We start from the raw sequence: 17,731 nt of genomic DNA on the forward strand, positions 1-17,731 counted from the left end.
CCCAAGTCACAAATTTAGTTTTTGACATAGCAGTGTGTCTACAGAAGGGCTAGTATTACAAAGTTTAAAGAGAATGCTAATATAAGTACACATCAATTTCCAACCCACGGCAGTAAATTATATCTCAGTTTAGCAAAAAATGACCGCATTTCTGTTTTCTGGTGTTGCACTTTCTGTTTGACATACATCCCGTATAGTTTCAACAAATCTATCTGTTTTAAAATTATTTCTATAAGGCTACAGATGGGCAATAAAGCTATCTAATTGCAATAAGTTATATATTTGCAACCTATTCCAGTATTCTTGCCAGAAGAATCCCTCGGATAGCAGAGCCTGGTGGGCTACAGTTTGTGGGGTGTCAAGGAATTGGATGCAACTAAGCAACTAACATTACCATTACTACTACGTATTGGCAGTAAAGTTATGTGCACATTTACCAATACAGCTTACATATTTTCACATCAAATCAGCTACTTTATATTGGCGTTTTTATTCTTCCACACTTAACCCTTTGCATTTTACCTTCTTGACATTATAGTTTATGTTCCTTTGAAACGTGATTAGCTGAGTATGTGTGCATGTGTCTTTGTGTTTCTGTAGTAATAGCATCTGGAACAGAGTAAGTGAGAGGAGGCTAGGGAACTTGTGAGAAGAAAACAAAGAATAGAAGAAAAACTACCATAAATGTGTGCATTCAAATCAGACAGCAGTTTTGTAAACAGCACTCTTTTATACCAATTCATATTTTTTTCTTTACCAGATATGTGTGTTTTTCCAGGGATAAAGGAAATGATAGTTGGCATGTTTACTGTTGCTATTAAAATGATATTCCTGAATTTAGACTTAAGCACCTCTGCAGGAAATAATTCCATAAATAAAACTGGAATCTATTTTAAAGTTTAAAAAGTTTGATATATATTGTATATAACACTCATTACAAACTATAAATTGTGAAAAAATATGCATCAGGAAAAAATAAATTGACAACTGCAAATACTCTACATGGCTAGTTTCATGTGATATTGTCACTTCTGACTCTCAACACTGAATTGCTTATTTTCATAACCCAAATTTCTTTACAAGTTTTCCCTATTTCTGAGAACCCAAAGGAAATATAAAATGATTAGATGACACTTCCATAGTTTTATATATAACTTCAGTAACTTTGCTTATATCTAATTGGATACATGTATGTGAATATGAATGTACTTAATTAATTAGACAATATTCTAATGAGAAACTAACTTACATCAAGCTTTTCAAATTTCAGTGTACTCTATTTAATGCAGAAAATTTACCAAACAACCCCAGAAATGAAGGGACCCTTTTCCTAGTAATCATATTCCATAAAGCCTTCTTTACTTCCTTATTCCGGAGGCTGTAGATCAGAGGATTCAACATGGGGATCACCACTGTGTAGAACAGAGAAGCCACTTTGTCCTGATTCAAAGAGTAGCTGGAAGTAGGTCTCAGATAAGTGTAGATGGAGGTGGAATAGAAGAGGATGACGGCTGTCAGGTGAGACGCACACGTGGAGAACGCTTTGCGCCTCCCCGCCCCTGCATGCACACGGAAGATGGAGAAGAGAATGTAGGAGTAGGAGGTGAGGATCACCAGCAGAGCCCCAACCATATTCACACCAGCAAAAGTGGACAAGATGCTTTCTTGCAGCCGTGTGTCAGAACAGGAGAGCTTAAAAAGTGGGGGAGTGTCACAGAAGAAGTGATGGATGACATTGGAACTGCAGAATGGCAAGCTGCTCACATAACCTGTGTGAACCATGGAGTTCACCAGGCCCGCTGCAAAAGCCCCTGTGGCCATTTTCAGGCAGACCGTCCTGGACATGATCAAGGAGTAAAGGAGAGGGTTGCATATGGCCACATAGCGGTCACAGGCCATTAACCCAAAAAGGATGCATTCAGTTGTGGCCAAGGCTATAAAGAAATACATCTGCATGAAGCAGCCAACAAAGGAGATGGACTTCTTCTCTGATAATAGATCTACCAGCATCTTTGGAGTGATGGTAGATGAATAACAAACATCCACAAAGGAAAGGTTAGCCAGGAAGAAATACATGGGTGTGTGAATTCGGGAGTCAGCTCTGATTAAGAGGATCATCCCAACATTCCCCACAACTGTCACTGTGTAAATCACATAAAAAAAGAAAAAGAGGACGACCTGTTGCTCCCGTGTGTCTGCTAATCCCAAGAGGATGAACTCAGTCAGCAGAGTATAATTTTTTCTGGCCATTTGTCACAGGTATAGTATGCTTAAATTTACATTAGGTCCAAAGTTTACAGGAAATAGTACAAATACGAATGAGTTTCAGTGGTTGGCATGTAGAAAACCTAACCCCTAGGATCATAGAGCATAGTGAATACTGAAATTAACATAATAGTTAAGTTAGTAGAAAAAATGAATGCCCGTTGGAATTTATTAAGCAGTTGTATCATATTCGGGTTGAGGGATTAAAAAGTGACTGGTCAAGGTCCAGATAATTCATTTCAGATTAATTTTTTTTTTTTTTTGCAAATCCAGTATCTATGTTGTATTCTTTCTCTTCTAGCCCACATACAAAATATAGATTAAAGATATGTCCTTGCTGAAGTCTCTCCCATATCTTCTGAACAGACACTTAACTTTGACTCAAAAACATTTTTTTTCGTCTCCTCAAGATCGCTCTGTATGTTCTTCAACCCATTGATTCATGCATCACCACCTGGAAATTGCTTTTGTGTTCTCCAAGCAGCAAAAGAAGCCCATTTCAAATAACCAAAATTTGGGCATATGTTGTATTATTAAGAGGAGGAGGGCAAGGCAACCCGCTCCAGTATGCTTGCCTGGAGGATTCCATGGAGAGAGGAGCCTGGTGGGCTACAGTCCATGGGGTCGCAAAGAGTCAGACACGACTGGGTGACTAAGCACAGCACAGCATATTGTTAAGGATGATTTTATGGTAAAGCAACAACCATTCTCATCACAAATCACACTGTAAAATGAATGACATATCGTAACGACACTGTACCTGTCCATGGCAATGAATGACAGCACCAAGTTCTTAGTGCATTCTTCCCAGTATTAACTTACTTAGTCAAGTATTTTCTTTTTTTTCAAAATCTCTAATAAATCAGTTCAGGCACAAAAATTAAAAGAAGACAGTTTTCATGTTTCAAATGAAATGAAAATCAGTGAAAATTTGAATTAACTCTTTGTAAAAATTTGAGACAACTTCTAAGTATATACACATTGCTGCCTCTTTATTTTGTTCTCCTTAAAAAGGGTTGGGTACACCTGGGGACTGGCTTATAGATTTTGATTGTGAAATCAATCCTCTAAAGGCAGAAACTACAGTCTCAAAAGTAATTAAAATGTGATCACACCCAGAGTGATGAAATCAAACACTAGTGCGATCTTCATTATAATATGGTTCCTGATTTCTGACTTTTTTAAGTTTTTGCTTTATTTAAAAAATGGTTATTTAACTACTTCTTTCTTTGTAGTGTTAGCAGTTTAGTCCAAATGGGTATATAATCTACATTCACACTACTGGCCTTCCCTGTGTGAAGTTTGTGTGTATCCCTCCCCTTAGAAGAGTAATTTTAACTTTTATTCCACATTTGTTCTTGAGTTAAATTAATCAGAAGGAGAAAATAAGTACTAACCTCAGGCCTACATGAATATCTATCGACCGAGATGAACAACATGGACCACAGCTGGTTGAGGCCCATGACAACTTTATGAGAGAGAATGTAGGAGTAGGAGGTGAGGGTCACCAGCAGAGTTCCCACCATATTCACACCAGCGAATGTGGAAAAGATGCTTTCATGCAGGCCTGTGTCAGAAAGGAGAGCTTAAAAAGTGGGGGGCTGTCACAGAAGAAGTGATGGATGGCGTTGGAACTGCAGAATGGCAAGTTGCTTACATAGCTGGTGTTTACCATGGAGTTCACCAGGCCCGCTGCAAAAGCCCTTGCGGCCATTTCTATGCAGACCGTCCTGGACATGATCAAGGAGTAAAGGAGAGGGTTGCATATGGCCACATAGCGGTCATAGGCCATTAACCCAAAAAGGATGCATTCGGTGTGGCAAAGGCTATAAAGAAGGACATCTGCAAAAAGCAGCCAACAAAAGAGATTGTCTTCTTCCCAGATAATAAATCTACCAGCATCCTTGGAGTGATGGTGGAGGAATAACAAACATCTTCAGAGGACAGGTTAGCCAGGAAGAAATGCATGGGTGTGTGAAGTTTGGAATCAGTCCTGATTAACAGGATCATCCCAACATTTCCCACAACTGTAAGCATGTAAATCACCAGGAAAAGGCAAAAGGGGATAACCTGTAGCTCCAGTGTATCTGCTAATCCCAACAGGATTAACTCTGTGAATGAAGTGGAACTTTTTCTGCCCATTGATTACAGATACAGTATGCTTAAACTTAAACTGGGCATGCATATTTCCAGTTGCACAATTTACCAGAAATAGAAATAATGATAAAGTAAAATATATATGGAAAATAAACTTAGGACAACAGAGAATGGTAAACAGAATCAGAGGAGAATTGGTAAACGGATTAGCATTGGATTTTATTAAGTAATTGGCTCTATTAATTCTGGACTGAGGGATTCACAAATGACTCCTCTAAATACACATCCATCACCTAAGGTTCTTTTTCGAATGCAGCACCTATGATCTATTTTTTCCCCTCTAGTCCATATCCAAATGCAAAGTACAGAACCATTCTTGTTGAAGTTTTTTTCCCATTCTTTGAGCAGGTATTTGAATTTAACTGAACTTATTATTTTTTTTCTCCTCAAGTCTGCTCTCTATATTCTTCAAATCCAAAATTTATGCATGGTCACTTGGAAACCACTTGTGTGTTCTCCGGGCAGCAAGAATAATAGCCCAGTTTGATAACTGATATTTTGACATCTATCATGTTCTTAATGATGAACTGCAGTGTATTAAGGTACACAAATAACTGTTCACCTCTCAAAGCACACTCTCAAATTAATGCCGTGTGGGAGCACACGCTATACCTCTTTATGGCGGGGGATGACAGAGACTGCACCAAGCACTTGACAGCATTTTCCTCAGTACTAACTTGTCTAGTCTATTATTTCTGTTTTTACTAGAACCCTTAATAACATAGATGAGGCACACAAAAAAAATAAAGAATGCAATTTTCATGTTTTAAATGAAATGTAAAGCAGTGAAATTTTAGATTAACACTTTGTAAAAATTTGAGACACATTCTGAGTATATGCATATTGCTACCCTTTTATTTTGCTTTCCTTAAAGAGGGTTGGGTAACCATGGGGACTGGATTATAGGTTTTGATTGTGTCATGAACCCTCTAAAGGCAACAACTGCAGTCTCAGAAGTATTTAAATATGATCACGTGCAAGTAGATGTGATTAAACACTATATGGAACTCTCTGATTGCTCTGTTATTTCAAAGCTATTTGCCAAATTAAAAAAAGATCTATTTAAGTTTCTCTTTCTTTGAAGTTTTAGCTGATTCCAATGGTTACATAATCCTCTACCAAATTATGATCCTTCCCTTTTTTTGTGTGTGTGCGTACCCCTACACTTGTCTGACTGGAGTTAACCTTCAGTCTAGCTCTGTTCTTGAAAGTGAGTGTGTTAGTCACTCAATTGTGTCTGACTCTTTGGGACTTCTTGGCCTGTAGCCTGCTGAACTCCTTTGTCCATGGAATTCTCCAGGCAAGAACACTGAAATAGGTTGCCATTTCCTTCTCCAGGGATCTTCCCAACCCAGGGATCGAACCCAGGTCTCCTGCATTGCAGGAAAATTCTTTACCAACTTAGCCAAATGGAGGCTCTGTTTTTAAGTGAAATAATTAGAAGGAGACACTAACTTCTAACTACATGCCTACATGAATATTCATCAGACCCAGCTGGAATATGTGAACAGCAGAGGGCACTGGATGGTGTGACAGGTCATGAGGTCTGCTTTGTTATATCCCAGACGACTTGAATATTGCAGCTTCTATCAGGAGCAATTTCAGCAGCAAGGAAAGAGCCATGGGGAATATCCCTCCAAAAGCTCTCAGTGTGGTTAGCATCTTAGCAAGCCCTGAATCCCACTCAATTTCCCCTAGAATTCTACTATGCCACTCCATTCCACCTATATATTATTGCTTACCTTTAATATAATATACGGATTAACTTTAATGGATGTAATTGATGACTGGGAGAACACTTCCATTATCAGGACATCCATGAGGCACTTTTAAAGGATATGGGTCTGTTTTATCTTTCAAAGATCGATCTACCTACTTTGAACTATACATTGATTAAACTCTGCTATAGCTGACTGCATGTGCATGTGGCTTTGTGTATAATATGTGGATCAGTCTGGAAGATAAAATGTGAGAGAACAGAAAATTTTTGAGAAGAAAAGATGGGAAGAGAAGAAAAGCTGTTGCAATTGGTGCCTTCTAACCAGACAACAGTTTTCTAAACAAAATACATTTAAACAAATTCCTATATATTCTTTAATGAATAAGTATATGTTTTGGGGGATAAAGGAAATGAAAGTCCACATGTTTACTATAGCAGTTAAATGATATTGCTAATTTAAAATTTAAGCATTATAGCCCTAATTCAATAAAGTGGAAATCTACATTGAAAGCATTTTTGCACATGTGATATATACAACCCTTTACAAATCATAAATGTTGAAAAAATACAGTAAAAAAGCTGACAATTACAAATATAACACACAATTAGATTCCTGTGACATTGCAAAAGTTATCTCCATATACTTTACCCTTTATTTCTATAACAAAGACAGCTCTATGAATAAACCACATTTTAGAAACCTATAGGAAAGCATACATTGATTAGAAAAAAAGTTTCATGATCTTACCTAAATTGATAAGTTATATCTAACAGGACTCGTGTCCATGAACATTACCAGAACATGGTTATACAGATTAGGTTGTAATGAAGATAAGCTTGATCCAGTTTCTGAAAGTTAAACTATATACTCGAATTAGTTCAGAAAATTAATCAATCACAGCAATGAAGGAATCCTCTTCCTAGTAATTACATTCCATAAAGCCTTCTTCACTTCGCTGTTCCGGAGGCTGTAGATCAGAGGATTCAACATGGGGATCACCACAGTGTAGAACACGGAAGCTAGTTTGTCCTGAGTCAGGGAGTAGCTGGAAGTAGGTCTCAGATAAGTGTAGATGGAGGTGGAATAGAAGAGGATGACGGCTGTCAGGTGAGACGCACACGTGGAGAACGCTTTGCGCCTCCCCGCCCCTGCATGCACACGGAAGATGGAGAAGAGAATGTAGGAGTAGGAGGTGAGGATCACCAGCAGAGCCCCAACCATATTCACACCAGCAAAAGTGGACAAGATGCTTTCTTGCAGCCGTGTGTCAGAACAGGAGAGCTTAAAAAGTGGGGGAGTGTCACAGAAGAAGTGATGGATGACATTGGAACTGCAGAATGGCAAGCTGCTCACATAACCTGTGTGAACCATGGAGTTCACCAGGCCCGCTGCAAAAGCCCCTGTGGCCATTTTCAGGCAGACCGTCCTGGACATGATCAAGGAGTAAAGGAGAGGGTTGCATATGGCCACATAGCGGTCACAGGCCATTAACCCAAAAAGGATGCATTCAGTTGTGGCCAAGGCTATAAAGAAATACATCTGCATGAAGCAGCCAACAAAGGAGATGGACTTCTTCTCTGATAATAGATCTACCAGCATCTTTGGAGTGATGGTAGATGAATAACAAACATCCACAAAGGAAAGGTTAGCCAGGAAGAAATACATGGGTGTGTGAATTCGGGAGTCAGCTCTGATTAAGAGGATCATCCCAACATTCCCCACAACTGTCACTGTGTAAATCACATAAAAAAAGAAAAAGAGGACGACCTGTTGCTCCCGTGTGTCTGCTAATCCCAAGAGGATGAACTCAGTCAGCAGAGTATAATTTTTTCTGGCCATTTGTCACAGGTATAGTATGCTTAAATTTACATTAGGTCCAAAGTTTACAGGAAATAGTACAAATACGAATGAGTTTCAGTGGTTGGCATGTAGAAAACCTAACCCCTAGGATCATAGAGCATAGTGAATACTGAAATTAACATAATAGTTAAGTTAGTAGAAAAAATGAATGCCCGTTGGAATTTATTAAGCAGTTGTATCATATTCGGGTTGAGGGATTAAAAAGTGACTGGTCAAGGTCCAGATAATTCATTTCAGATTAATTTTTTTTTTTTTTTGCAAATCCAGTATCTATGTTGTATTCTTTCTCTTCTAGCCCACATACAAAATATAGATTAAAGATATGTCCTTGCTGAAGTCTCTCCCATATCTTCTGAACAGACACTTAACTTTGACTCAAAAACATTTTTTTTCGTCTCCTCAAGATCGCTCTGTATGTTCTTCAACCCATTGATTCATGCATCACCACCTGGAAATTGCTTTTGTGTTCTCCAAGCAGCAAAAGAAGCCCATTTCAAATAACCAAAATTTGGGCATATGTTGTATTATTAAGAGGAGGAGGGCAAGGCAACCCGCTCCAGTATGCTTGCCTGGAGGATTCCATGGAGAGAGGAGCCTGGTGGGCTACAGTCCATGGGGTCGCAAAGAGTCAGACACGACTGGGTGACTAAGCACAGCACAGCATATTGTTAAGGATGATTTTATGGTAAAGCAACAACCATTCTCATCACAAATCACACTGTAAAATGAATGACATATCGTAACGACACTGTACCTGTCCATGGCAATGAATGACAGCACCAAGTTCTTAGTGCATTCTTCCCAGTATTAACTTACTTAGTCAAGTATTTTCTTTTTTTTCAAAATCTCTAATAAATCAGTTCAGGCACAAAAATTAAAAGAAGACAGTTTTCATGTTTCAAATGAAATGAAAATCAGTGAAAATTTGAATTAACTCTTTGTAAAAATTTGAGACAACTTCTAAGTATATACACATTGCTGCCTCTTTATTTTGTTCTCCTTAAAAAGGGTTGGGTACACCTGGGGACTGGCTTATAGATTTTGATTGTGAAATCAATCCTCTAAAGGCAGAAACTACAGTCTCAAAAGTAATTAAAATGTGATCACACCCAGAGTGATGAAATCAAACACTAGTGCGATCTTCATTATAATATGGTTCCTGATTTCTGACTTTTTTAAGTTTTTGCTTTATTTAAAAAATGGTTATTTAACTACTTCTTTCTTTGTAGTGTTAGCAGTTTAGTCCAAATGGGTATATAATCTACATTCACACTACTGGCCTTCCCTGTGTGAAGTTTGTGTGTATCCCTCCCCTTAGAAGAGTAATTTTAACTTTTATTCCACATTTGTTCTTGAGTTAAATTAATCAGAAGGAGAAAATAAGTACTAACCTCAGGCCTACATGAATATCTATCGACCGAGATGAACAACATGGACCACAGCTGGTTGAGGCCCATGACAACTTTATGAGAGAGAATGTAGGAGTAGGAGGTGAGGGTCACCAGCAGAGTTCCCACCATATTCACACCAGCGAATGTGGAAAAGATGCTTTCATGCAGGCCTGTGTCAGAAAGGAGAGCTTAAAAAGTGGGGGGCTGTCACAGAAGAAGTGATGGATGGCGTTGGAACTGCAGAATGGCAAGTTGCTTACATAGCTGGTGTTTACCATGGAGTTCACCAGGCCCGCTGCAAAAGCCCTTGCGGCCATTTCTATGCAGACCGTCCTGGACATGATCAAGGAGTAAAGGAGAGGGTTGCATATGGCCACATAGCGGTCATAGGCCATTAACCCAAAAAGGATGCATTCGGTGTGGCAAAGGCTATAAAGAAGGACATCTGCAAAAAGCAGCCAACAAAAGAGATTGTCTTCTTCCCAGATAATAAATCTACCAGCATCCTTGGAGTGATGGTGGAGGAATAACAAACATCTTCAGAGGACAGGTTAGCCAGGAAGAAATGCATGGGTGTGTGAAGTTTGGAATCAGTCCTGATTAACAGGATCATCCCAACATTTCCCACAACTGTAAGCATGTAAATCACCAGGAAAAGGCAAAAGGGGATAACCTGTAGCTCCAGTGTATCTGCTAATCCCAACAGGATTAACTCTGTGAATGAAGTGGAACTTTTTCTGCCCATTGATTACAGATACAGTATGCTTAAACTTAAACTGGGCATGCATATTTCCAGTTGCACAATTTACCAGAAATAGAAATAATGATAAAGTAAAATATATATGGAAAATAAACTTAGGACAACAGAGAATGGTAAACAGAATCAGAGGAGAATTGGTAAACGGATTAGCATTGGATTTTATTAAGTAATTGGCTCTATTAATTCTGGACTGAGGGATTCACAAATGACTCCTCTAAATACACATCCATCACCTAAGGTTCTTTTTCGAATGCAGCACCTATGATCTATTTTTTCCCCTCTAGTCCATATCCAAATGCAAAGTACAGAACCATTCTTGTTGAAGTTTTTTTCCCATTCTTTGAGCAGGTATTTGAATTTAACTGAACTTATTATTTTTTTTCTCCTCAAGTCTGCTCTCTATATTCTTCAAATCCAAAATTTATGCATGGTCACTTGGAAACCACTTGTGTGTTCTCCGGGCAGCAAGAATAATAGCCCAGTTTGATAACTGATATTTTGACATCTATCATGTTCTTAATGATGAACTGCAGTGTATTAAGGTACACAAATAACTGTTCACCTCTCAAAGCACACTCTCAAATTAATGCCGTGTGGGAGCACACGCTATACCTCTTTATGGCGGGGGATGACAGAGACTGCACCAAGCACTTGACAGCATTTTCCTCAGTACTAACTTGTCTAGTCTATTATTTCTGTTTTTACTAGAACCCTTAATAACATAGATGAGGCACACAAAAAAAATAAAGAATGCAATTTTCATGTTTTAAATGAAATGTAAAGCAGTGAAATTTTAGATTAACACTTTGTAAAAATTTGAGACACATTCTGAGTATATGCATATTGCTACCCTTTTATTTTGCTTTCCTTAAAGAGGGTTGGGTAACCATGGGGACTGGATTATAGGTTTTGATTGTGTCATGAACCCTCTAAAGGCAACAACTGCAGTCTCAGAAGTATTTAAATATGATCACGTGCAAGTAGATGTGATTAAACACTATATGGAACTCTCTGATTGCTCTGTTATTTCAAAGCTATTTGCCAAATTAAAAAAAGATCTATTTAAGTTTCTCTTTCTTTGAAGTTTTAGCTGATTCCAATGGTTACATAATCCTCTACCAAATTATGATCCTTCCCTTTTTTTGTGTGTGTGCGTACCCCTACACTTGTCTGACTGGAGTTAACCTTCAGTCTAGCTCTGTTCTTGAAAGTGAGTGTGTTAGTCACTCAATTGTGTCTGACTCTTTGGGACTTCTTGGCCTGTAGCCTGCTGAACTCCTTTGTCCATGGAATTCTCCAGGCAAGAACACTGAAATAGGTTGCCATTTCCTTCTCCAGGGATCTTCCCAACCCAGGGATCGAACCCAGGTCTCCTGCATTGCAGGAAAATTCTTTACCAACTTAGCCAAATGGAGGCTCTGTTTTTAAGTGAAATAATTAGAAGGAGACACTAACTTCTAACTACATGCCTACATGAATATTCATCAGACCCAGCTGGAATATGTGAACAGCAGAGGGCACTGGATGGTGTGACAGGTCATGAGGTCTGCTTTGTTATATCCCAGACGACTTGAATATTGCAGCTTCTATCAGGAGCAATTTCAGCAGCAAGGAAAGAGCCATGGGGAATATCCCTCCAAAAGCTCTCAGTGTGGTTAGCATCTTAGCAAGCCCTGAATCCCACTCAATTTCCCCTAGAATTCTACTATGCCACTCCATTCCACCTATATATTATTGCTTACCTTTAATATAATATACGGATTAACTTTAATGGATGTAATTGATGACTGGGAGAACACTTCCATTATCAGGACATCCATGAGGCACTTTTAAAGGATATGGGTCTGTTTTATCTTTCAAAGATCGATCTACCTACTTTGAACTATACATTGATTAAACTCTGCTATAGCTGACTGCATGTGCATGTGGCTTTGTGTATAATATGTGGATCAGTCTGGAAGATAAAATGTGAGAGAACAGAAAATTTTTGAGAAGAAAAGATGGGAAGAGAAGAAAAGCTGTTGCAATTGGTGCCTTCTAACCAGACAACAGTTTTCTAAACAAAATACATTTAAACAAATTCCTATATATTCTTTAATGAATAAGTATATGTTTTGGGGGATAAAGGAAATGAAAGTCCACATGTTTACTATAGCAGTTAAATGATATTGCTAATTTAAAATTTAAGCATTATAGCCCTAATTCAATAAAGTGGAAATCTACATTGAAAGCATTTTTGCACATGTGATATATACAACCCTTTACAAATCATAAATGTTGAAAAAATACAGTAAAAAAGCTGACAATTACAAATATAACACACAATTAGATTCCTGTGACATTGCAAAAGTTATCTCCATATACTTTACCCTTTATTTCTATAACAAAGACAGCTCTATGAATAAACCACATTTTAGAAACCTATAGGAAAGCATACATTGATTAGAAAAAAAGTTTCATGATCTTACCTAAATTGATAAGTTATATCTAACAGGACTCGTGTCCATGAACATTACCAGAACATGGTTATACAGATTAGGTTGTAATGAAGATAAGCTTGATCCAGTTTCTGAAAGTTAAACTATATACTCGAATTAGTTCAGAAAATTAATCAATCACAGCAATGAAGGAATCCTCTTCCTAGTAATTACATTCCATAAAGCCTTCTTCACTTCGCTGTTCCGGAGGCTGTAGATCAGAGGATTCAACATGGGGATCACCACAGTGTAGAACACGGAAGCTAGTTTGTCCTGAGTCAGGGAGTAGCTGGAAGTAGGTCTCAGATAAGTGTAGATGGAGGTGGAATAGAAGAGGATGACGGCTGTCAGGGGAGACGCACACATGGAGAACGCTTTGCGCCTCCCCGCCCCTGCATGCACACGGAAGATGGAGGAGAGAATGCAGCAGTAGGAGGTGAGGATCACCAGCAGAGTCCCAACGATACTCACACCAGCAAAAGTAGACACGATACTTTCATACAGGTGTGTGTCAGAACATGAGAGCTTAAAAAGTGGGGGGCTGTCACAGAAGAAGTGATGGATGACATTGGAACTGCAGAATGGAAAGCTGCTTATACAACTTGTGAGAACCATGGAGTTCACCAGGCCCGCTGCAAAAGCCCCTGTGGCCATTTTCAGGCAGACCTTCCTGGACATGATCAAGGAGTAAAGGAGAGGGTTGCATATGGCCACATAGCGGTCACAGGCCATTAACCCAAAAAGGATGCATTCAGTTGTGGCCAAGGCTATAAAGAAATACATCTGCAGAAAGCAGCCAGCAAAGGAGATGGTTTTCTTCTCTGATAAAAAATCTACTAGCATCTTTGGGGTGATGGTGGATGAATAGCAAACATCCACAAAGGACAAGTTAGCCAGGAAGAAGTACATGGGTGTATGAAGTCGGGAATCAGCTCTGATTAAGAGAATCATTCCAACATTCCCCACAACTGTAAGTGTATAAATCACAGAAAAAAGGCAAAATAGGGTAATCTGTAACTCCAATGAATCTGCCAAACCCAACAGGATGAACTCAGTGAGCAAAGTATAATTTTTTCTGGCCATTTATTACAGAAATTTTATGCTTAAACTTGAATTCACTCTAAATATTTTCCTCTCAAAAAGTTACAGGTAGTAGTAGGCCTAAAAAAAATCTAGGATAACAGAGCATAATATATAGAAAAAGTGAAGCAAGAAGAAAATTAGTGAAAAAGTGAATAAGCATTGTTCTTAGTCGCTCAGTCATGTCTGACTCTTTGTGATCCCATGGACTGTAGCCCAACAGCCTCCTCTGTCCATGGTGTTTTCGCAAGCAAGAATACTGGAGTGGGTTGCCATTTTCTTCTCTAAGAACAAGCATTGGAATTTATTAAACAATTCTCCATGTTAAAATACACCTGGGTTGAAGGATTCTCAAATTATTGCACTAAGTACACATATTTCACTTCAGTTTCTGCAAATGCAATATATATATTCTATACTTTCTCTTCTAGCCTACAACCAAAATGCAAAGTACCAAACTATTCTAGCTGAAGTCTCTCCCATGGTCTGAACAGGTATGTGAGTTTAAATCAATGCAATTTTTTCTCCTCAGGACCACTCTATATATTCTGCAACTCTAAAATCTATGAAAGTAATTAGCCTCCAATTAAAATAAATAAATTAAAAAAAATTTGTACATCAACACTTGAAAATCACTTCTCTATTCCCCACGTAGTAAAAAAAGTCCATTTCAAATAATCACCATTTTGACATTTACCATACTCATAAACATGATTTTGTCATGTTTTAAATTAAGCCAAAGTCTTTCATTACGAAGCGCGCTATCAAATTAATGCCATGCATTACTATTAGCACACACTGTACCTGTCCCCATCAGTCAATGGCAGCGCCAAGTGCTTAGCAGCATCCTTTCCATTACTCACTTGTCTAGTTTATTGTTTTCTTTTTTTATTACAAAGCCAAATAACTCAGTTGAGGCACAAAAGTGAAATGAAGATTTTCATTTTCTAAATGAAATGAAAAGCAGAGAAATTTGGAATTACCTCTTAGTAAAAATCTGAGACACTCAGCATATACACATTGCTGCCTTCTATTTTGTCTTCCGTGAAGAGGACTGGTTAACCATGAGGATGGGATTACAGGTCTTCATTGTGGCATCAGTCCTCTAAAGGCATAAACTCTAATCTCAGAGGTAGTTAAAATAAGATCACATGCAGTTAGATGCAGTCAAACGGGATGTGGATCCTGCATCCTCATGTGATTATTGATCTCTTTGTTACCTTAATGTTTCCCCAATGTTTATAAGATATTAACTTTAATTGGCTGTTTAATTGCTTCCTTGTAGCTTTAGCATATTCCAAAAGGGTGCAGAGCCCACTACCAAGTTATTATTTTTCCTTTTCTGTTTGAGTTTATGTGTGTTCATGTGTGTGTTCACCCCTCCCCTTGTCTCAGTGAGTTTAGCCTTTATTCCAACTCAGTAATTGAGTGAAATAAATAAGAAAACGACACTCACTTCAACCCTTTTTAAAAACCCTTTTAAATACTCTGATTAAATAAGACAATATATTAAAAAAAACATACTTTCAAAATTCTGTAATTACATTTATTTTTTGAAATTGTCTGTGATTCTGATCTTACAAAGAATTTAAACTACAAATATTCCATACAAAACACACAAATCACAAAGAGAAATGAATCACACTAGGTGTCCATATGAAGACAGTCTGTTTGCAGAGAGAAATAAATAAATCATGGCAACATATTCTTAGTTCAAACTCCAAGGTAGTAGAAATAAAAATTGAAATAAATAAATAGGATCTAGTGAAACATATAAGCCTTTGCCAGCATACGGAACCATAAGCAAAATGCAAAGAAAACTTAGGACTGTGTAAAAACTTTTGCAGACCATGCAAATGACAAGGGCTTAATTTCCAAAATATACAAACAGCCCATGTAACTCAATAACAACAACACAGCAAAATAGAAAACAGTCCAAGAAAAAATTGACAGGACCTGATTAGACATTTCTACAAAGAAAACATACAGATGACCAACAGGCACGTGAAAAGATGCTCAACAGCAAGAGTTGTTAGTGAAAGGTAAATCAAAACTACAATGAGGTGTCACCTCACACCAGTCAAAATAGCCACCATTAAAAAACAACCAAAAAAATCTACAAATAATAGATGCTAGAGAGCTGATGGAGAATAGGGAATCCTAGTACATTGTTGGTAGGAATGCAAACTGGTGCAGCCACTTTGGAAAACTTATTGAAGTTCCTTAAAAATAAAAAATAGAATTACCAAATGATCTAGTGATCACAATCCTGGGTATCTATCTGAATAAAACTATAATTCGAAAAGATATATGCTTCCTTATGTTCATAAATGAAGCAAGTCAGAAAGAGAAAGGCAAATATCCAAATATGGTATGATATCATTTATATGTGGAATCTGAAAACTGATACAAATGAACTTATTTACCAAACAGAGACTCACAAACATAGGAAACAAATTTATAGTTACCAAAGGAAAAAAAGGGTAGGGGGGGGCAAATTTGGAGTTTAGGATTAGCAGATACAAACTATTATTTACAAAATAGATGACCAGCAAGGTCAGAGTATGTGTGTGAGTGTGTGCCCGCACATGCATGCGTATATACACACACAAGGAGCTCTATTTAATATCCTATGCTGTTGTTCAGTCACTCAGCTGTGTCTGACTCTGCGACTCATGAACTGCAGCATGCCGGGCTTCCCCATCCTTTACCATCTCCCAGAGTTTGTTTAAACTCAAGTCCGTTGAGTCCGTGATGCCACCCAACCATCTCATCCTCTCTTGCCCCCTTCTCCTCCTAAACTCAGTCACTCCCAGCATCAGGGACTTTTCCAGTGAGTTGTCTCTTCCCATCAGGTGGCCAAAGTATTGTGGCTTCAGCTTCATCATCAGTTCTTTCAATGAATATTCAGTATTCACTTCCTTTAGAATTAACTGGTTTGCTCTCTTTGCATGCCAAAGGACTGCCAAGTGTCTTCTTGAACACCACAATTAAAAGGCATCAGTTCTTCAGCACCTAGCCTTCTTTATGGTCCAACTCTCCCATCCATACATGATTACTGGAAAAACCATAACTTTGACTATATGGACCTTTATCAGCAGAGTGATGTCTTTGCTTTTTAATACTTTGTCTAGGTTTGCCATAGCTTTCTTTCCAAGGAGCAAGCATCTTTTAATTTCATGGCTTCAGTCACCATCTCAGTGAGGAAAATAAGGATGTTTCAAAGCAAATAGTAATAGACAGAATGTTAAAAGGCATATTCAGAGCAAATCACCCAGTTAAAAATAAGATTTTTGAGCCTGAATAAGTGTTCAAAACCAGAGACTCAAATTTGGGAAGGCTTTCTTTGCATGCTATGTTGAAGGAAATCTCTGCAGGAGTGATCTTGTATCCAGGAAGTCAGCGAGTCAGTCATGGCTGGAAAATCTCTCTTTGCCACCCTTTATCAATCAGAATAATATTTCTTCTAAAAACTATATTCTTCTCATGCAGGTAGTATGTTCTGACATGAAAACTAAGTCCAGAAACCAGTATCTGAAGGTGCCCTACCAGCATACATGGAAAATTTGGAAAGCCTTTCTCAAATTAAATGCAACAAATGATCTCTGCTTCTTCCCATTGTTCTCTACAGTCAGCAGAGGTACAACTGCCAATGAGTTAACATTTTGTGTCTTGAATATGATGCCTCAAATATAATTTTTTCTCAAACACTCATCTTTTAGTGGAACTATCAATACCAGGCCTGCTACATCATGCTTTTAGTCTTTTCATCTGATAAAGCTAATTTGATGCCTATTAGTTTTCAGGCTATACATTGGGACTAGAGAAAGAAAGTTGAATAATCTCATTGGAAAGACAAAACATAGGCAATGTTCTGCAAAATTAAAAAGCAACAACAGTTCACAAGACCCATTAATGAATGCTATGTGTTATATCAAACATTTCAATACCCTGAATAGAGGTTGAGATTATTTTTTTTTTATTTAAAATGACATCAGACTTTATGTGATATAAAAATAA

The 17,731-nt window shown here is 38.0% G+C and overlaps 2 protein-coding genes and 1 pseudogene across 2 annotated transcripts; all 3 read right to left on the reverse strand.

Annotated features, from left to right (window-relative positions):
* Positions 1-1,406: 1,406 nt before the first annotated feature.
* Positions 1,407-2,250, reverse strand: LOC136175092 (olfactory receptor 5F1-like; annotated as a pseudogene).
* Positions 2,251-7,037: 4,787 nt separating this feature from the next.
* Positions 7,038-7,982, reverse strand: LOC136175089 (olfactory receptor 5F1-like). Its single transcript, XM_065945399.1, has one exon. It carries the CDS (start codon positions 7,980-7,982, stop codon positions 7,038-7,040), a length of 945 nt encoding a protein of 314 aa, XP_065801471.1.
* Positions 7,983-12,769: 4,787 nt separating this feature from the next.
* LOC136175126 (olfactory receptor 5F1-like) lies at positions 12,770-13,714 on the reverse strand. Its single transcript, XM_065945435.1, has one exon. It carries the CDS (start codon positions 13,712-13,714, stop codon positions 12,770-12,772), a length of 945 nt encoding a protein of 314 aa, XP_065801507.1.
* Between the last annotated feature and the right edge of the window lie 4,017 nt (positions 13,715-17,731).

This window comes from Muntiacus reevesi, chromosome 9 (assembly GCF_963930625.1).
Source record: "Muntiacus reevesi chromosome 9, mMunRee1.1, whole genome shotgun sequence".
NCBI classification, from domain to species: Eukaryota; Metazoa; Chordata; class Mammalia; order Artiodactyla; family Cervidae; genus Muntiacus; species Muntiacus reevesi.